We start from the raw sequence: 18,264 nt of genomic DNA on the forward strand, positions 1-18,264 counted from the left end.
TCTGATTAGTCTAGATTATTTTATTATTTGACCTATAAGTTTAGCCTATAAATAGGCTCTTTTACAACCTTAAAAAATACACTTATTAGAGATTAGAATTCATAACACATTTAGAGAATTTTGTGTTTACATTTTGAGTGTTTATTGTTTTCAGGTTTTTGGGGTTTAATTTTTATCTCCAGCTTTTATACTCTTCGTTCTTTTGTCATTATAATAAAATTATCTTTACCCGTGATTTTTTATCCTCTTTGGAGGGGTTTTTTCAAGTTAAATTTGTGTGTTCAATTTCTCAATTTATTCCGCTATTTTTTTTACTTGTTACTTAATCGGGTCGATCCCAACAGATTACTTATACTTGGTTAACTATCATTTGATGATAACAAAAAGTATATATTTAATGTAAAAAACAATCTAACAAATATGAAATACTAGAATAATAAGATAAAATTGCATAGAATGGTTTTTTTAGTACTCATATTCTCAAATACTTTCTTGAACTAAGATATTATATATAATAATTTGGATTTAGGTTTTGTTACTTATTTAGACTTGTTTTTAAATATTATTGATAATTTTTATAATATTTAGTATTTTTTTGGGAATTTAAAATTATATAAGTGTGTAAATCCAATTTATACCGTAAAACATGACACAAAGAATTATAATGTAATTACACTCAATCAAATTACACATATCTTGTAATTATAACAGGGTGCAATTACTACATTAATAATTACACTTTTATCTAATTACTCTGTAATATCAAAACACACCCTATCTCAACTCTTGAAAAGTGAACTGAAATGCTTCAATTACATGGAACCCACTAATTACATTCGTTATCCAAATATAAGTAATTACAAGCAATTATACCTCGATTACTAAATGTTTTTCCGAACGCACCCTTAGTAAACATAAATACTCAACGGCTAATATCATTTAAATCAAATTCACTGAATTTCAACTTGAAAGCACTTACTCTAATTTATTTTTGAATATTATAAAAAAAATACAAATACCGGACCGACTATCAACTTTATCCACACCCGCTCACACTCGTATCCAAGTAACATAACGCTTCAAACATAACATCCAACAAACTTTCCTACATCTAAAGAAAAAAAAAGTATAGAAAAGCATTGATGTTATAGTGGTTATAAGTTAAAACCTCATTGACTTTTAACTTTCAACAGCAAAGACAACACAAATTGATGCAGTAAACTAATGTACAAAGGAGAATAGAAACAGCTACAACATTGTTTTCTGTAGCAGTAGTTTTTCTTCGTTCCAGTTTAACTAGAAAACGGCTAATCCGAAAATGAAGTGTACAGAAAACGAAAGGGAAGGGAAATAACTATAACATCGATATAATGTGCTTCATGTTGTTATTCGAAGAGAGTCTTATTACGACTAAAATATGGGGACGGAAAATTAGGAAGAATGATCAAAGGAAATTTGGACACCTTTACCACCAATTCCGGCTGTGAAACTCTGGAAACCGAATGATCCGAGCTCTTCAACTAGTTTATCGATGACTTCTCCTGATATATCTGATTCATGTTATCAAGGCAACAAGTGACAGAAAGCAGCAAACTATTGATGAAACTATAAACAAAAACGGATCAAAGTCAAAATATCTGAGTAGTAATTTCTTATCAAACCCTATCTTAGCCTCTGCGCCTTTAGGTGGGGAACAAGATCACAATATTCATTTCTACGGGCAGAGAGACGCAAGGGAAAGCATTTTATTGCAATGAATTCAAACTCGTTTATCTCATCAAAACCTTCAGTCATAAGTAATGAAAGAATTGGCAGGGGCATAAATAAACAAATTTAAAAGAACAGTAAAGAGGATACGGGTTGGCAAGAGTGTTAGCACGCAACCTCCGCCACCGGCTCCAGTCAGCTTGGAAGCTAGCTTATACTTCATTGATGTCTGAAGAACATTTTCTATCGATGCATGGCTAACACCTATAGAGAGGAGCAAACCCTGATTCATTTCCATCAATTCTCTGAGCTTCTCTTCATTGGCAGATAAATACAGATCATCCACAGCATGCGACTGGATGATGGTAGACCATTCATCACTGATAGCTTCAATGGCATTTAACACGGAACACATGGCATCAGGATGCCTTGATTTCCTTGCCGAAACATTAGCAACCAAAGCCTTTGTATCCCTCCCGACTTTTGTGTTGGTAATGAGCATTCTCAGCGGCATATTGGAATTGACGCGGGTCATAACACCGGATTTGAATTTTATCACATTTCCTGTTCCATGGAAACCATAAATTACTTAAATCACATAGATATTGATAAACATATCATGCATTTATGAGGTAATATAGCACAACTTGCTTAGGCTACTACAAATCGGTCTTCACTCTATCCAACCTTTCCTTTTAGATTACTGATGTTACCAAATTGGGTCTAAAATTAAATTTTGCTCCGATCGTAGTTGGTCCAGGATAGTGATGCATATGATAGAGGGACCACAAATTAATTGTTAAAAAAATTTGAAGGCAGAAAAAGTATTTAGTGAGTTTATTTAAACAAGTTGGATACCAAATGTGCTAACTGAGTTGTCAACTCCAGAGGGTTTTCCGTGAATTATCTTCTCCCCTTCGAAAGCCCACTTATTCACCAATTCAGCCTCGGACTCATTAAACATAGACCATCCTTTTTGGCTTACGTCCAATTTCACGGAATCTGAAAGAGCTAATAGAGCTGCTGAGAGTGAAACACAATATGCAGCCGATGAACCCAGACCCGCACCCACAGGAAGCTCAGAAGAAACGGTGACTGTAGCCGGCTTAAACCTGGCTCATTGAGTCAATATGTCAGAAACTAGATCATCAAGAAGAAAATTTTAATTAAAATAAAAAGCCATAACTGGATACATACCCTAAAATAGAGGTGTACAACCAAAGAAACGCATAAACCCCAGAAGCAAGTCCAATCTTTGTCTCAGGGAAACTTTGCTCATCAACAAGAGTGGCGAGAGATTTAATGGTCTCCAATGAGCATGATGTGGGTGTCGAAGAAAATGGAGAACCTAAGTGAGATAGCACTTCCTTGATTCTTCTGACTGACCATGAAAAGTCTAATCCGATGTCATTGAGCTTAAGTTTTACTGTATCGTCGTCTTCTATGGAAAAAACAAATACAACAAAATGAAACAAAGATACAAATATTAGATTGCAAGACAATGTTACGGACCTTCTCAAAGTGCCAAAGATTATACAAATAAGAAGCCAAAAGGGATCATTTGACCAAGAATTGTTATGACAAAATCAAATTTCAACTTATAAAAATTCAAGAGAGGATACTTCGATCAAAGCTTGACAGCGTGTCATTATCGACATATAGTTTGATTGTAGATGATCAAAGAAGGAAATATCGTAAAAGAGAAGGTTTTTTAGTTCTACTCATGCACTGGAACTTATGGTTTTTAAACTCCTAGCAACATTTACCAAAAACACATTGATATTAATAGTAAATACCGGAAAAGGCAAGAGGGGACTGTTTGCGGATTAGTTCATGCAAATGAGTAAGTTAGCAGCCAACTATAAGCACTTATCAAACTAGAAAGTTCACAAAGATTCTGTTTCCCACAAGCTTGACATGCCCCATAAAATAAACCGCACACTTCGAAATTTATCAAATCCGGTGTGTTAGATCAGCTCAATCTTGGAAACATCATTTTCACATGCTTAGTTTTCTCAAAAGATAAGAGCCAGTAAACACATCCAAAGAAACATAGGCAGAAAAGAAACCACCAAATCTGATTTACCGGATCGTTATTAAAAGAAAACTATAATCAGCTCGATCACCAAAACTTTGTTCACAAATTCTTGGTCGATTCATAGATAAGCACCAACAAACACACCTTTCAAAGCAACATATGCAAAAATCAAACATATCTTTGCACGATTGTCTTCCAAAAAAAACCATAAAAAATCCGTAACTCATTAAAAGCAAACTATAATCAAAGCGATCTCGGAATCACTTTTCCTGAATACTTAGTTTTGTTGAAAGATAAAAATGGCCAACAAACACATCCAAAGCAAAATTTACAAAAAGACAAACATATCTTCGCACAATCGGTTCCCCAAAACAAATCATTAAATCCAATTTATAGGATCCTCATAATGAGTTCAATCTCGGAAACCTTGTTTCCAGATACTTAGATTGTTCAAAAGATAAAAACCAATATCTACAAAAATGAATCTCTTTTTCCTCATTAAAAGCAGAACATAATCACATCTCAATCTCAGAAACTTTGTTCCAACTCAAGATATAAGAACTAAAAAATATTTGAAGCAAACAAAGCTTAAAGAAAGGCAAATAATGTTGATGACTTCAAAATTTTGCTGAACCTACATAATCTTCCAAATAACGGCTAACCCAATCAAAAAAATTAAAATAACATCAATTTCCAACCTATAAAACACCAAAAACAAATAATTTGAGCAACAAATTCATATTAAAAAAGAAGGCTTGGAAAACTGGAATAAAACTCCGTATAGGCTAAAAAAGGAAACTACCAAAACATTTTACACAATTTAAGAACAACCCAACTTAAAATAACTTTCATTTCATAAAATTCAACCCAAAAATCACCATTTAAAAAAATACATAACAATTAAATGAATGGACGAAGAGAAACATAACAATTAAATGAATGGACGAAGAGAAACAGAAAGCTACCAGAACGAAGACGAATAGAGAAAACAGTGTAGAGATCAATGGAGGAAGCAACGGCAGTATACCCATGAACCACAGCATGTTCACCGGCGAGAATGATCTTCCCTGGAGCTCTGGCAGTTACCTCCATTTTTTTTAATTAAAAAAATGTTGAATTTGATTTTTTTTAGTTGATGATTTGAGTTACAATTTGGGAGCAAAATTGGTGTCGCAGGTTGGACCCGTGAGTGAGAAGGAAACGAAGAAGCTTGTCGACGCAGTGGGCTTAAGACGAGGAGGCCGTTTAAATAACGCCGCCGTCAGTGGAAGCTGGATTTGGTGGGGGCGGAGAAAACTGAGTTAAAAAGAAATGGGACTCTACGCGCCATTTAAATCAACCCAAATTCCTGTCCTTGTTTGGTTTGTTCGTTTTATTCCCAATTTTTTTTTATCACTTAAAGATTGATGCCATGCCCACGCGACTAGCTGGCACGTGATTCTCAACTTTCAGTTTTGGGATATTTCTTCTTTGTATTAATAATGGGATAATATAATTTTTGGCTCCTGAACTTAGCAAGTAGATTCATTTTGATACCTGTACTTTTTTATCTTCTTTGGCACTTTAACTTGACAACTAGATACATTCGATCCTTTAACTTGAAAAAATGTAAAAGTTTGATGATGTGGCACATCATCACTTAAAAATCATATAAATTTTCTGGTGATGATGTGGTACAATTTCAATGTGTCAGATTTAGTGTTTTAATAACCAAATTGGTGATTGAACAAGTCAGACCACCAGTTCCTAATTCGTCCATTTCAACTGTTAAACCAATAATAATTAAAATTTTATAAAAAAAATTATTTAACAGACTCCATCTATTCAACTACTGATCTTTACCCTGTTTTTCAAATTTCAAGTAATTTATGAGTCAACCAGTTCAACCCCTTTGTTCAGATCATTATATTGATCAATTCTCAGTCTAGTCGGTCCAGTCATGTTCCAATAACACAGATCGCATCACCAAACCTTGATAGAATCCAAGTTCAACGACCAAAATGGATAAACAGCTAAACAAGTACAATTTGACAAATTTTGTGTACTATTTTAGATCCTACCACTTTTCACTTTTATCCTTATTCTTTTACTAGAATCAATACTTAAAAAAATATTTTTTAAGTTTAGGGTCCAGGGTTGATCAAAATGAAAGCATAAACGTGATATGGCATGTATAGTTTACTGTAATTAGAGATTTAACGTTTTTGTGACTAAAATGAAAACACTCTAAAAGTTGGGTGGCCAGCTAGGTAGTTTACCCAAAAACTATTTATACTTACCTTTTAACTAAGGTGTTTTTATTTTTTATTTTTTTAAATAGTGTCTTCATCTCTTTTCTTTTCTTTTTTTTTCATCTCGCTCTTTATTTAGAAATTTAAATAAAAACTACTTTCTAAAGATTAAATATTTTAAATATTTTTCATCAAAGCTTAAAACTCTAGTTTTTACGAAGTATTTTCTTGAAATGGAATGGGAATATAATATTTTTTTCAGTATTTGAATAAAAATAATTAGTTAGTGGGACAAATCGAAACTAAAAAAAAACTACAAATAAAGAAAGTAAAAATGGTATTTTTTTTTCCCATGAATTTTACAAAGGTTGGATTAAAAATTACCATTATTACCAAATTTTGTCTTATAAATTCTAGAAATTCTCTTCAATAATTCCATGGATTATTGTTAAGGAAAAATGATAGAAAAAAGTTGAATAATTCTTGTTTTATTTTCAAAACAACTGTAAACTTTTTAGAGGTAAATTATGATTTTGTGTATATTTTTATGTTATTTTCTTAAATTAAAGAAAAAAAATAAGATATTAAATAAAGATTTACTTTTTACGTATAAAACTGGTTAACTTTTCCCTACAAGTTGAGTTTTAATATTCTATAGGATTTTTTACCAAAAAAAAAGTTCATAAGATTTTTTACCAAAAATAAAAAGTATTATAGGATTTCTAACATTGTAAATACTAAAATTAAAAAATAAACTAGAATATTCATTAAACCCCTATACTCTTTACATATTTAGAATTTAACCCTTTTTTTTCAGAATTTCAGTATCTGTGTTTTTAGATTTCAAAATTCAAGTCTGATTGTTAACATCGTTAAATTTCGTTTGTTAAATCCACTATTGTGATATTTTAAAATAAAAAAGCACTCATCTAGTAGTTATGTAATAAAAATATTACGTTATAATGAACTTCAATTTAATAAAACAACTTTAACAGTGTTAACGATTGCATTCGCATTATTAAATCCGAAAAGTAGATGAAGTAATTTTTTTGAAATAAAAGTAAAGAAACTAAATTCTAAATGTACAAAGAATATGTAAACTTGAAGCATATTTAACTAAATTTTTCTTTAATTTTTTTGGTAAAAAGGTCCTGTTTGGCTCCTCTTAATTTCAATACTAAGCAAATCGCTCCCTCTAAAAAAAGTCAAAGCAATTTAACCACCATCAATTTTAAAAGTGAGTAACTAATAACAATTAATACATCACTAATATTTTTAGTCAATTGTACATAATTTTAATTAGTATAATAACAATTTTAGCCCTCAAGGTTTACACATATTGTTTGTTGGTATATATATTTGAAGCTATTTATTTTTTTGAAAATTTTAAACTTTTTAGATATATTTATAATTAAGATAAAATTGATAAAATATGAAATTATTAATGTCTTAAATTTTTATCATACCAATTAAAATTACGTATAATTGATAAAAAATATTAATGTTGTGATTAATTATCTTTAGTTGTTCACTTTCGAAATCAACAATAATTAAATTGCTTTAATTTTTTTGAAAAGGACCAATATGCTAAATATCAAAATTAAGAGGGAGTGGAGATGATTTTTACCAATTTCTTATTGCATCTGTAATGCACGGGCTTGAAAGTCCATTGAGATATAAAAGAACAAATTTCTAAAAATATTAATATTAGCATTTTGAGGGAAAAAAACCAACCCATGATATCACTAAAATAAGTCCACATTCTACAGTCAAGTCCAATTTTAAACATGATTCAATGTTGGCATGTTCATAATAGCCACCTACCCCCAAAAATTATATAATAAAAAAATCAACGTTTTATTTCGTACGATTCAATTTAGTCACTTAAAAACGTTTTAATTAATATTTTTTATTTAAAAATATTATTATATTTAATTAATAAATACTTTTTTAAAAATCGTCAATTTTTATTTTATTTTATCAAAGATAATAGTATTGGTCATATATGAAAACAACTTGAAAATTCTTATTAAAACGTGATACAAATATATGAAAATGTTAAAATTGATATAACATAAATATTTAAATATAATTATCGTACTAAAAAATTCATCTATATACTACAAATACATGAAATATTAAATTTTGAATATAGGATGATGGGAAAGGCAACGTTTTTTAAAATAAATTCATGGTGGATTTGGTCAAGCCATTAATTTATCGGTCCGATTGTTTTGATTTATTCGATTAAAATTTTATAAAATTAAAAAAATTCAATTCAATTTGTCTATACTAATTCACGAGTCAATTGACCCAACCTCTTATTCCGAATCGATACTCTAATCAATTTCTAGTCCAGCTAGTTTGGCTTAAAAAATCATGGGAAAATGACGGGACCCCAAACAATGTTTTATACAATCAACCACTCTATAACAGTCCATTTGCCTGTCAAAATTTTGACGTAATTGAGAGATAATTGTTATATACCTATAACAATACCCGTGACACTTATAATAGCATTCAAGATTAATATCATATTTAAAATTTAAAAAAATTAAAATTGAATATTATATTAAATTAATAATATTAGTTAATGAAATTGATATCTTATTTTTAATAAAATTTATTAATGTGATTCCATTTATTAAAAAATATTTTCATTTAATATTTTTTTATAAAATTTAAACATTTTATTAAAATAACATCTTAATTAAAATTTATTTTTTATTTTACTAAAACATAGAATTAATTTTATTACAATTTGAGATAAGATACTTTTTAAAATGATTATTTTATACTTGTGAAGATTAAATCACTTGGTTAGTATTTTACTTTTTATATTATAAGGAATTAATCTTAAAATTATACATAAATTTTAATTTAATGTATAATATCATACACGAACTTTGATTTGATATTCTATACATAAAATTTTAATTTTTTTTATTTAGTTTCACATATCACTAACAACTTATTCTATGCGGCACTATTTTCCTTGTGAAAAACTATTGTTAACTTTATTAAGCTAAAAAAATTAAATAATAAATTTTAATACTTCCATGTAAATTTAAATTATGGTGTTTTTGTTTCTAAAAATAATTTTAATTATTTTTCATATAAATTTAAATTATTTTCCCATTTTCATAATAATAAACATGTATTTTTAAAATTACAAAAAAACATGTATGTTTAAAATCTACATGAAAATGTAGTTTAAGTTTATTCATTCGCATTTTAATTTAATAAAATGTCATATTAATAATTTTCACATAACATAAAAGAAAAATAACGCCACACAAATGACGGTGTTAATAAAATACAAATTAAATTAAAATTATATATATAATTACACCAAAATAAAACTAATATCTAATATTACGCGCTATGTATAATTTTCAGATTTATGTCATATTATTAAAAATCAGAGTTAAAAATTCAATTATTTTTTTCCTTCTAATTTTTTTATTGCTTTTTAATGCACGTGTTTGAAAATCCCTTGGGAGATGAAAGAAAATTTTACTATTTTTTTAATATTAATATTTTGAGGGAAAAAAATCAACCCATGATATCACTGAAACAAGTCCACACAGTCCAAGTCAATTTTGAACATAATTCAATGTTTGCACACTTTAAAAAAATAAATAAAAAACAACGTTTAATTTCATGTGATTCAAATTAGTCATTTAAAAACAGTTACGTTGTTATTATTTTATATTTAATTATTAATATAGTGTTTTTAAATTAAATATAAGTTGCCATTTTTCGCAAGAGCTGATAATAGTAGACATGGTAGCAACAACGTAAACAAATTATTTTTTGTATAAATTACTAGTGACGAGAGGTTGACAATGACAGTGTTTAAATCGAGATGCCAATGAACACTTGATCCTTACTCTTTTATATTGTGGAGAATGTAAAATAATTATTAAAACTAATATAAATAGATAAAAAAATATTAAATTTTATGTAGTATAAATTATTAAGTTATGCAAAAGTATTGGCTAAATTAACCAAATATGTCACCAACAAAAAAAAGTTTAAAAATTTAGAAAGATAGACTGCTTTTTGAGAGAGTGTGTGAAAGCACGCCCAGTTGGAATTATGTCTAGTTAGGCAAGCTTTCACTGACATGTCAATAGGAAAACACGCCTAGCTGGAAGCGTTTTCCTGCCAACTGTGCAGAAAGCATGCTCAGCTGGACGGGCTTTCACCCTCTTTCTCAAAATACATATTTCCCTAAATTTTTAACAAAACCAACTTATTTGGCCAATGAACCTTTTTTTTTTTTTTTGCATAAATCGCCAATTTAGCCATAATTATATGAATATATAATATTTAAAATAAAATTATTATATTAATAGTTGCCAACAACCTCTTAACTCGATGATCGAGAACATTATGTTGTAAGTATGAAAGTTTGAGTTTAATCCCAAACAACTCCATTCTCTTTCCTCAATTATCAAAAGAATTATTACATTAAGAGTTAATAACATCAAACATCCTCAAACTATAACCCTCGTTTTAAATTGACCCCTAAACTTCAAAACATTCTAATTATATCCTCAAACTATCAGTGTTATATTAATCAAGTATTTCAATTAATAAAACTATTAATTTAATCGTTTATGACAAGTCGAATCTTATATGACATGATTTAAAATAAAAAAAATTAAAGAAAAGTAAACATATTGTATACCTTTAAAAGTGAAAACTAAAAATAAAGTAAAACCGATAGAAGAGAGAATTAGCTAAAAAGCTTTTGTAAAAGTTTCGAAAATCTCAAAAGTATGATTTTTATATCATCTATTTTTAAAAAATTCTTTTTTTTCTCTAAACTATTCATTTCAAGCTATACTGTATAAGATTTGACATCTCATTTAACGATTAAATTAATGATTTTAATAATGAAAAGGTTTATTGATAGAATGTTTAAAAATTTGAGAACTAATTTAAAATAAAGATTACAATTTAGGGACGTGTGATGCAATTAACTCTACAATACAAAAATTAGATTTTGACTTTTTGAGTATTAGAGGGATGGGGGATAGAGACCTAACCAATGTTTAATGCTACGCATAATTAATATATTTTTTAATTCAATAAACGTATTAAATATTGGCGTCTTAAGTTAATTGTTAAATAAGTTTTTAACTTATGAAATATCCAAATCAACTGGTCAATGTTGTGTTGCTTTGAAAAATCTTATACGTTGGTCCAAGAATTTATATATAATTTTTTTAAGGTAATACCAAATATTAGAACAATTTAGACTTTGGGATTTTCAAGATAAGGTCTTGGGATTGGAACTTTGAAACCAAGAGTGATTATAATTTTGTTCAGTGATTAAAAATGGGTAATATGATAAAAATGTCCTTAAACTAGTTCATTCTATTCAAGTAAGTCCCTATACATTTTTTTAATTAAATAATCCTTTTAACTTTGTTTTTATTTTTCTTCATTAAAACTTTTGGAGAAAGGCTAATACTCTAGTATGTATAAGAGCGTCACTTAAACAGATCACACTAATTTATGAGTCTTTTTGAGTAAATATATATTTTGGTATCTGAATTTAATTTCAGGGATCAAATTGGTATCTAAGATTTTTTTTGTCCAATTAAATATTTGAATTTTGCTTCAAGATTTAATTTGGTACCTAAAGTTTATTTTGGTCCAATTAAGCACATGAACTTGACTTCTTAGTTCAAATTGGCACCTGAACTTAATATGAAGCCAAGTTGAGGTAAATTTAAATAAAAAGCCAAGTTTAAGTTAAATACCAAATTGAACCTTAAGGCCAAGTTTAGGCATCTAATGAAAAAAAAATCTTAAGCATCAAATTGAACATTGAAGCCAAGTTCAGTCACCAATATATATATATATCCTTTTTGGCATATTAACCTTTAAACAATTAGATTTGATCGGTTGGTTAAATAGGCAGAACTGAAAAAAGTTGATCCGACAGTTCATCCCTATAAATTGAAATGAGTGTAGTGAATCGATTAAAATGGTCGATAATTGATTAAAAAAAAGTTACAATTTAAGGTTAAATTATGTTATTAGACCCTATTCTTTATAAAAATTATGAAATTAATTATTGTATTTTAATTTGGTCATTTTTAGTTTATTTACTTTTCAAAATTTAAAATTCCAGACATTACCAAACGATAATTGTTAAATTCAATAAGTTGTGCTATTTCTAAAATATGATGCGACAAACATATTATTATACGTGTAACGTCATGTCAACTTATTATTTTCACATATTACTCACTAAATATTCAATTAATGAATTAACGGATGTTATGTTATGTCAAAACTAAAATTTTAAAATTAGAAAATTATATGGACTTAAAATGACTAAATTGAAGAATGTGAACTAATTCTACGACTGTACGCATTGTACAGAACTAATAATTAAATTTAACCAAACAAAGTTAACTACTATTTAAGCCAAAACTAAAATTTCAAAATCCAAAAAATACAAAAACTAAAATTAATCAAATTAAAATATAAAAATTAAATTCACAATTTTCATAAAATACAACTTCAACCCTTTAAATATTGGCTTATAGCAACCCTTTATATATATAAACCCATTAATTTGGGTGCTCGTGTGTAATTACATTTTGTTGCATTATAATAATGTTTTAGATAAAGTATTTGTTTAACAATTTTATTATAAGTTTTGGTCATATTTCTTATTTTTGACATAATGTTTAGAACTATCCATAGTCCCTCCCAACCCATAAATAGGAGGATAATGTGCTTCAGTACACTTGAACTTACGTCTTCCTGCATTGATAATAACACTCAAGCCAATCGAGATAAGACTCAATCGACTTGATTAAGTTGACTTAAAGATTCATGAATCAAGATGAATTTTGAACTTTAGAATTATTCATGGTTCAATTAGTTCAATTCATCTAATTTGATCAAGTTTGAATAAAAAGATTTTGTTCATGGTCAACCTAAGTTTATATAAGAATGATTTATAAAATGTTTTAATATAAAATATATTTTATTAATTTTTAAATAATAATTTGAAGTTTTTAGGCAAGTCAGTTCTAATCGAGGCTTAAAATTTTATAAACAAATCGAGTCTCAATCTGATCTATGGACATTTTTACTTGAACCGAAGACATTATGACACCTAGACTTTCATATTTACCATTTCAATTAATGCTTTACTTGATTTTTATATAAAAAATTTTAAAAATACAATTTTTACATAAAATTTTTCATCTACATTGTGGGCATTTGTTTTACGAAAAATAAAATGTTTTCTATAATTTTTTTGTTTGTTTAATGGAAAACAATTTGGTTAATGGAAGACGGTTTACAGGTCAACAAAAAAATAAGCCATTTTTTTTCTATAAATTAACTTATCCTTTTAAAGAGCATAAGTTATTTTCTAGAAAAGAATATTTTTTATTTTTATATAAAAATTAAATTTAATCAAGATACAATTATATTAATAATAAAATTTTATTTTAATTTTTAAAATATTAATACTAAATATTATAGTATTAAATAATATTAAAATACATATTTAATTTTCTATTTAGTAATAAAAATAAATTATTAATATAATTAATTATTTTAAATAAATTATTTAATATTATAATTTTATTTTCATAATAAATATACATTACAATTTTATAAATATTAATAATAAATGTTTTATAGTATAAAATATGAAATTTTAATTATATAAATATTAGTATTTGTTTAGGTCATGTTTAACTTCATTTATCCCTTCCAACTCTAACGTGTCACTATTCACTATCGTATATGTAATATATAATTTAAATTAAATTTTAATTAGACATTGTTTATTATTAAGTTTTTATATGATATTGATTATTATAAAATATTTTATTATTAAAAAATAATTTTGGTGGTCTAAAATAAATGTTACAATAATAATTTGTAGCAAATATATTTATGTTACGTTTGTTTATTAAGAAAAACTCTTAAGAAAATTTGTCAAACAATAAAAATTATCTTACCAGAAATGTTCAAACACAAGAGAATATCAGTTTTTTTAGAAAATTAATCAATTTTTCAGAAATCATTTTTCGAAAATTACTTTCAGTAAAACAAATGCAACTTTAGTATTTATAATTGTACATAAAATAAGTTTTGAAACATTATCTAAGATATATTATTTTTGATGTTATAATTTTCTATATTTTTTTTAGCCATAGAAATGCTCAAATTTTAAAATTTTCGAATTTTAAAATCTCATACTTAATTCCATTTCGATCAGTATCGAATAGACTCAAATTAGTCCATATAACTATTTAAAGAATAATAAAATAATAAAAATATTTAAATTTATTTTTATACCAATATGTATACTAATATTTATTTAAATAAAAATAATAATTTTATTGTTAAAATTTTAATTTGGATCATATGATGTGTCTTTTTTTTCCTACATTGGTCAAATGGTGTAATTACAACAACCTTAAATTAGTCATTATATATATCATTATTAAACTTGATTATGGGTCAAAGAGGGTTTGGACAAAAATATAGACCTAAAAAATGAGTTTGAAAAAAAAAGGTTTGTTTTCTAAATGGGTTGGGTCTCAGGTAATATTTTTTTTAGCCCAAGTCTGAATCAGTCTAAACTTTTTTTTTGTTGTTTTGCTGCTATTTCGTTATTATATTGTTATTATTTTATTGTTATTGTTTGGATATTATATAACTCTTGTTTTATTGTTAATTTTGCTATTATTTTAGAGACATTTGCTTGCTAAGTTTCAACTATTTTAATGTTATTTAAGTATAAATATTTTTTAATATATTTTCAATTTGTTGGGATGTTCTATCGTTGATTAGAGAAATCTCTATGAAAAATACGAATTGGAATTTGAAGAATGAAAAGGAGTACTCTACCCGCAACAGATGGGGGAGGATTTATTCAATAACATAGTTTGAGCTCTTAGGATATGGCACCCTTGGGGCTTTCTATTTGATTATATTGAAAGGCCCAATGAATTGAGATTTCCCTATTGGGCCGAGTCATTTCGGGGCAAATGGATCATTTATGATGAAAAGGATCAGCTTCAAGAGAATGATTCAGCGTTTTTGCAGAGTGGAACCATGCAGTACCAGGCACGAGATAGATCTTCCAAAGAACAAGTCTGTTTTTGAATAAAACAATTCATTTGGGATCATGTAGATCCACTCTTTTTCCTATTCAGAGATCAGCCATTTGTCTCTGTATTTTCACACCGAGAATTCTTTTCAGATGAAGAGATGTCAAAGGGGATTCTTACTTCCCAAACAAATCCTCCTACATCTATATATAAACGTTGGTTTATCAAGAATACAGAAGAAAAACACTTTAAATTATTAATTTATTGCTGAGATGGCTTGTATTTTTATGCTTGTAATGTATTTGATGTATTATATTTTTTAAAATTTGTTTTTATATAAAAATGATAATCTAATTTTTTTTTTAATACGGATGGATTGAGTCGGGCTCAAATTTAACATTTTTAATTTGAGCCGGACTAGAATAAAATTTTAAGCCATACTTTCAAATCGAACCTAAAAAAATGTTTAAAATTTTACATTAACCTGATCTGATCTGATCTGATCTAACCTAACCCATCCCGAAGATTTTGTTGAAGTTACTTTTTGCTTTTCTAACCATCCAATCTAATGGCTCATCACTTGTTGCTGATGATCACTGCATCGAAGTCCTTCAAAATGTGAATGTCCTCCAAAATTGGTTTAATTCTCCAATGGACTGCAAACTGTTTGTTTTCAACGATTTTTCGAATAAGCTTGTCACTGTATTTGATGACACATAAGATAATTCCCATTTAAATGACCTTTGCTAAGGTAAAAGCCTAATATCAACAATTTACATACTATTCAGGGTGAAGTTAATTTTTTTTTTAAGAATAGTCAAAATTAAATTATAATTTTTATGATAGTAAAAATGTAATTTTGCTATTTTAATAGCATAATTTTATGATTTTTAAATGATTAAATAATATTTTTATCATTTTAAGGGAGTAAAATGTAAATTTATCTTTACTAATTTAAAATTTAAAAAAAATTAAAAATTTAAATGAAAAAATTTTCATTTTAAGGAGTTGAGGCTTTCCCCCTCATACTACTCCATCCTCATGTTGGAAATTTTTATTAAGAATACTCCCTAATCTTAATTCTATCTTTCAATGAATATAACCCATAAATGGTTAAAGATCTTGTGCTCCATCTAATCAAGATATGGTGATAATTATTGATTACAATTTCAACGAAAGTTGTTTCAACAAGACTAAATTGATAGGTGGAACAAGACTAAATTGATAGGTGGAACTGGTTGGATTTAACCCGTTAGGGTCTTGGTTTAAAGAGGGTTTTGAACCAGTTTATTTAGGAATCGATATAAATTGGTTGAATCGGACAAAAAATAGGTTGAATTAGATTTTTAATATTTTTATTTTATTTTATTTTATGAAATTTTAATGATTTATTTAATCGAATTAGATGAATCCATTGAATTGGTAGGACTAACAAATCGGTGGCCTAACTAATTCGTCCACTAATCTGATTCTGAAAGCCTTGACTTGATTTGGAGCTAGTCCTCTTCCTCATATTTTTGGAGTTGTCCAATTAATGTGTGTTTTCTTGGTCTGATTTGTGATTTGCAATGTTGTTTGAATTGTACCGAACCGAGAATAGATTGGGGTACTAATTCGAGGAAGGACTTTAAGATTAACTCGAAAACTGATATGAATCGATTAAACTGAATAAAAAATCAATTGAAACAAATTGTTTAATTATTATTTTAAATTATTTAAAATTTAATAAATGATTTAATTAAAATAATGAACTAATTACTTAACTGATTCGATTATTCGTCTAATTTAAAAAAACTTGATCATATGCCCAATTTAATCCAACCTATCGAACTGGGCTGGGCTGGGGTTGATTTTGAATTATCAGACAAATAATGGGGCTTCAATAAGCCACAAAAAATTTGAAAAATAGGAGAAAAAAATTCACGATGGAGCTCAATCGCTCATCCGCCAAAAGTTGTTCCTCCTTTCATTTCAAAAAGAAAAAAAGAGAGTCGAAATTCGATATAAAAGATTAATGTTATAAATTCCATTTCTTTTTCAAAATTTCATTTTATTTTATTTTTTGTTTTTTTTTTCACCAATCCATTTTCAATAACAATGGAGAAGAGCATTCAATTCAAATCCCAAATCCTTCACTACAGAACCAATAGTTTGTTAAACCCATTTCTCGAATCCACCATTTCTCTTCAAGCTTTCAATTGTTCATGGAAATCTCCCATTTTCACCGTTTCTCCTTTGCTTTCACCCAAAACCCAGATCCAAAAACCAATTATTTGCGCAAGAAGAAGCAAAAGAAGAAAGGGGTCTGACAGATCGACAAAGCTCGCACTCGAGTTGATGTCAATTTTGGCTTCGAATCTCAGGATCTTACCTCAACCGTTGGATCTGATCGTTCAAAATTTAGTTGCTGCAGATGAAGAAGGGCTTGGGTTTTTGAACGGCTTCAATGGAGTGAGATTTAAAGGATGGAAAAAGCCAACTATGCGAAGAAGAAACGGGAAGAAAATTTTAGGGTTCTTAGTAATTTTAGGGTCTTGCATTCTTTGCTTGTTGTTTGGGAAAGAGATAAGTAGTGATTTGCTTTTTGGGATCTTAGGGCTAATCTTTTTTGTGTTTGCATTGATTAAGGAGTGGGGAAGGGGGTTTAAAGCTTGGGTTTTTGGGGTCTGTTGTGTTGGGGTTTCTGTTGGATTGGGATTAAGGGGAAATGAAGCAATGAAATGGATTAGAGAAATTAGGGTTCCTTCATCTTCTTCTTCAGTGATGGAGATCGTAAGGAGAGGCAAAAGAAGAAGCAAATGGATATTTTAAGAGGGAAAGCTTTCCATTGTTCATTGAATTTTTCAATTTATTTCTTTTATTTCCTTCTCTCTCTTTTTTTTTTGGCATTAGAGGATTGAAAATTGTATTTTTGGTACAAAATGAGGTCTCAGTTTCTGATAGTAGAATAAATTTTGAGGAAATTTTTTAATTTTGTATTGCGAAATTTTGAGTTGTGTATGGCAGTTTTTTGGTTTGTGTTGCCTGTGTGGGTTTTTTTGCTATCATCATCAGTGAAGACGAAACAAAGGGTAAACTACATCAAGATCTTTAAATTATTTATAAATTTACAATTTGATCATTTAACTTCAAAAAATTACAAAATAATCTTTAAAATATTCACAAAATTCCATTTAAGCCA

General features: G+C 27.8%; 2 protein-coding genes across 3 annotated transcripts; one reads left to right on the forward strand and one right to left on the reverse strand.

Annotated features, from left to right (window-relative positions):
* Window positions 1–1,127: 1,127 nt before the first annotated feature.
* Window positions 1,128–5,109, reverse strand: LOC107930932 (mevalonate kinase). Of its 2 annotated transcripts, none has more exons than XM_016862695.2 (5): window positions 4,711–5,109; window positions 2,905–3,148; window positions 2,566–2,819; window positions 1,858–2,271; window positions 1,128–1,550 (listed from the first exon to the last, which is right to left on the reverse strand). In XM_016862695.2, the coding sequence occupies exons 1-5, from the start codon at window positions 4,835–4,837 to the stop codon at window positions 1,432–1,434; spliced, it is 1,158 nt and encodes a 385-aa protein (XP_016718184.2). In that variant the 5' UTR covers window positions 4,838–5,109; the 3' UTR covers window positions 1,128–1,431. The 2 variants fall into 2 exon arrangements, with proteins under 2 accessions (XP_016718184.2, XP_016718185.2); XM_016862696.2 differs by having other exon boundaries at window positions 2,905–3,145; window positions 4,711–5,108.
* An 11,883-nt stretch (window positions 5,110–16,992) lies between these two features.
* On the forward strand, window positions 16,993–18,105 carry LOC107930878 (uncharacterized). Its single transcript, XM_016862639.2, has one exon. It carries the CDS (start codon window positions 17,181–17,183, stop codon window positions 17,892–17,894), a length of 714 nt encoding a protein of 237 aa, XP_016718128.2. The 5' UTR covers window positions 16,993–17,180; the 3' UTR covers window positions 17,895–18,105.
* Window positions 18,106–18,264: the final 159 nt, after the last annotated feature.

This window comes from Gossypium hirsutum, chromosome D11 (genome assembly GCF_007990345.1).
Source record: "Gossypium hirsutum isolate 1008001.06 chromosome D11, Gossypium_hirsutum_v2.1, whole genome shotgun sequence".
NCBI classification, from domain to species: domain Eukaryota; kingdom Viridiplantae; phylum Streptophyta; class Magnoliopsida; order Malvales; family Malvaceae; genus Gossypium; species Gossypium hirsutum.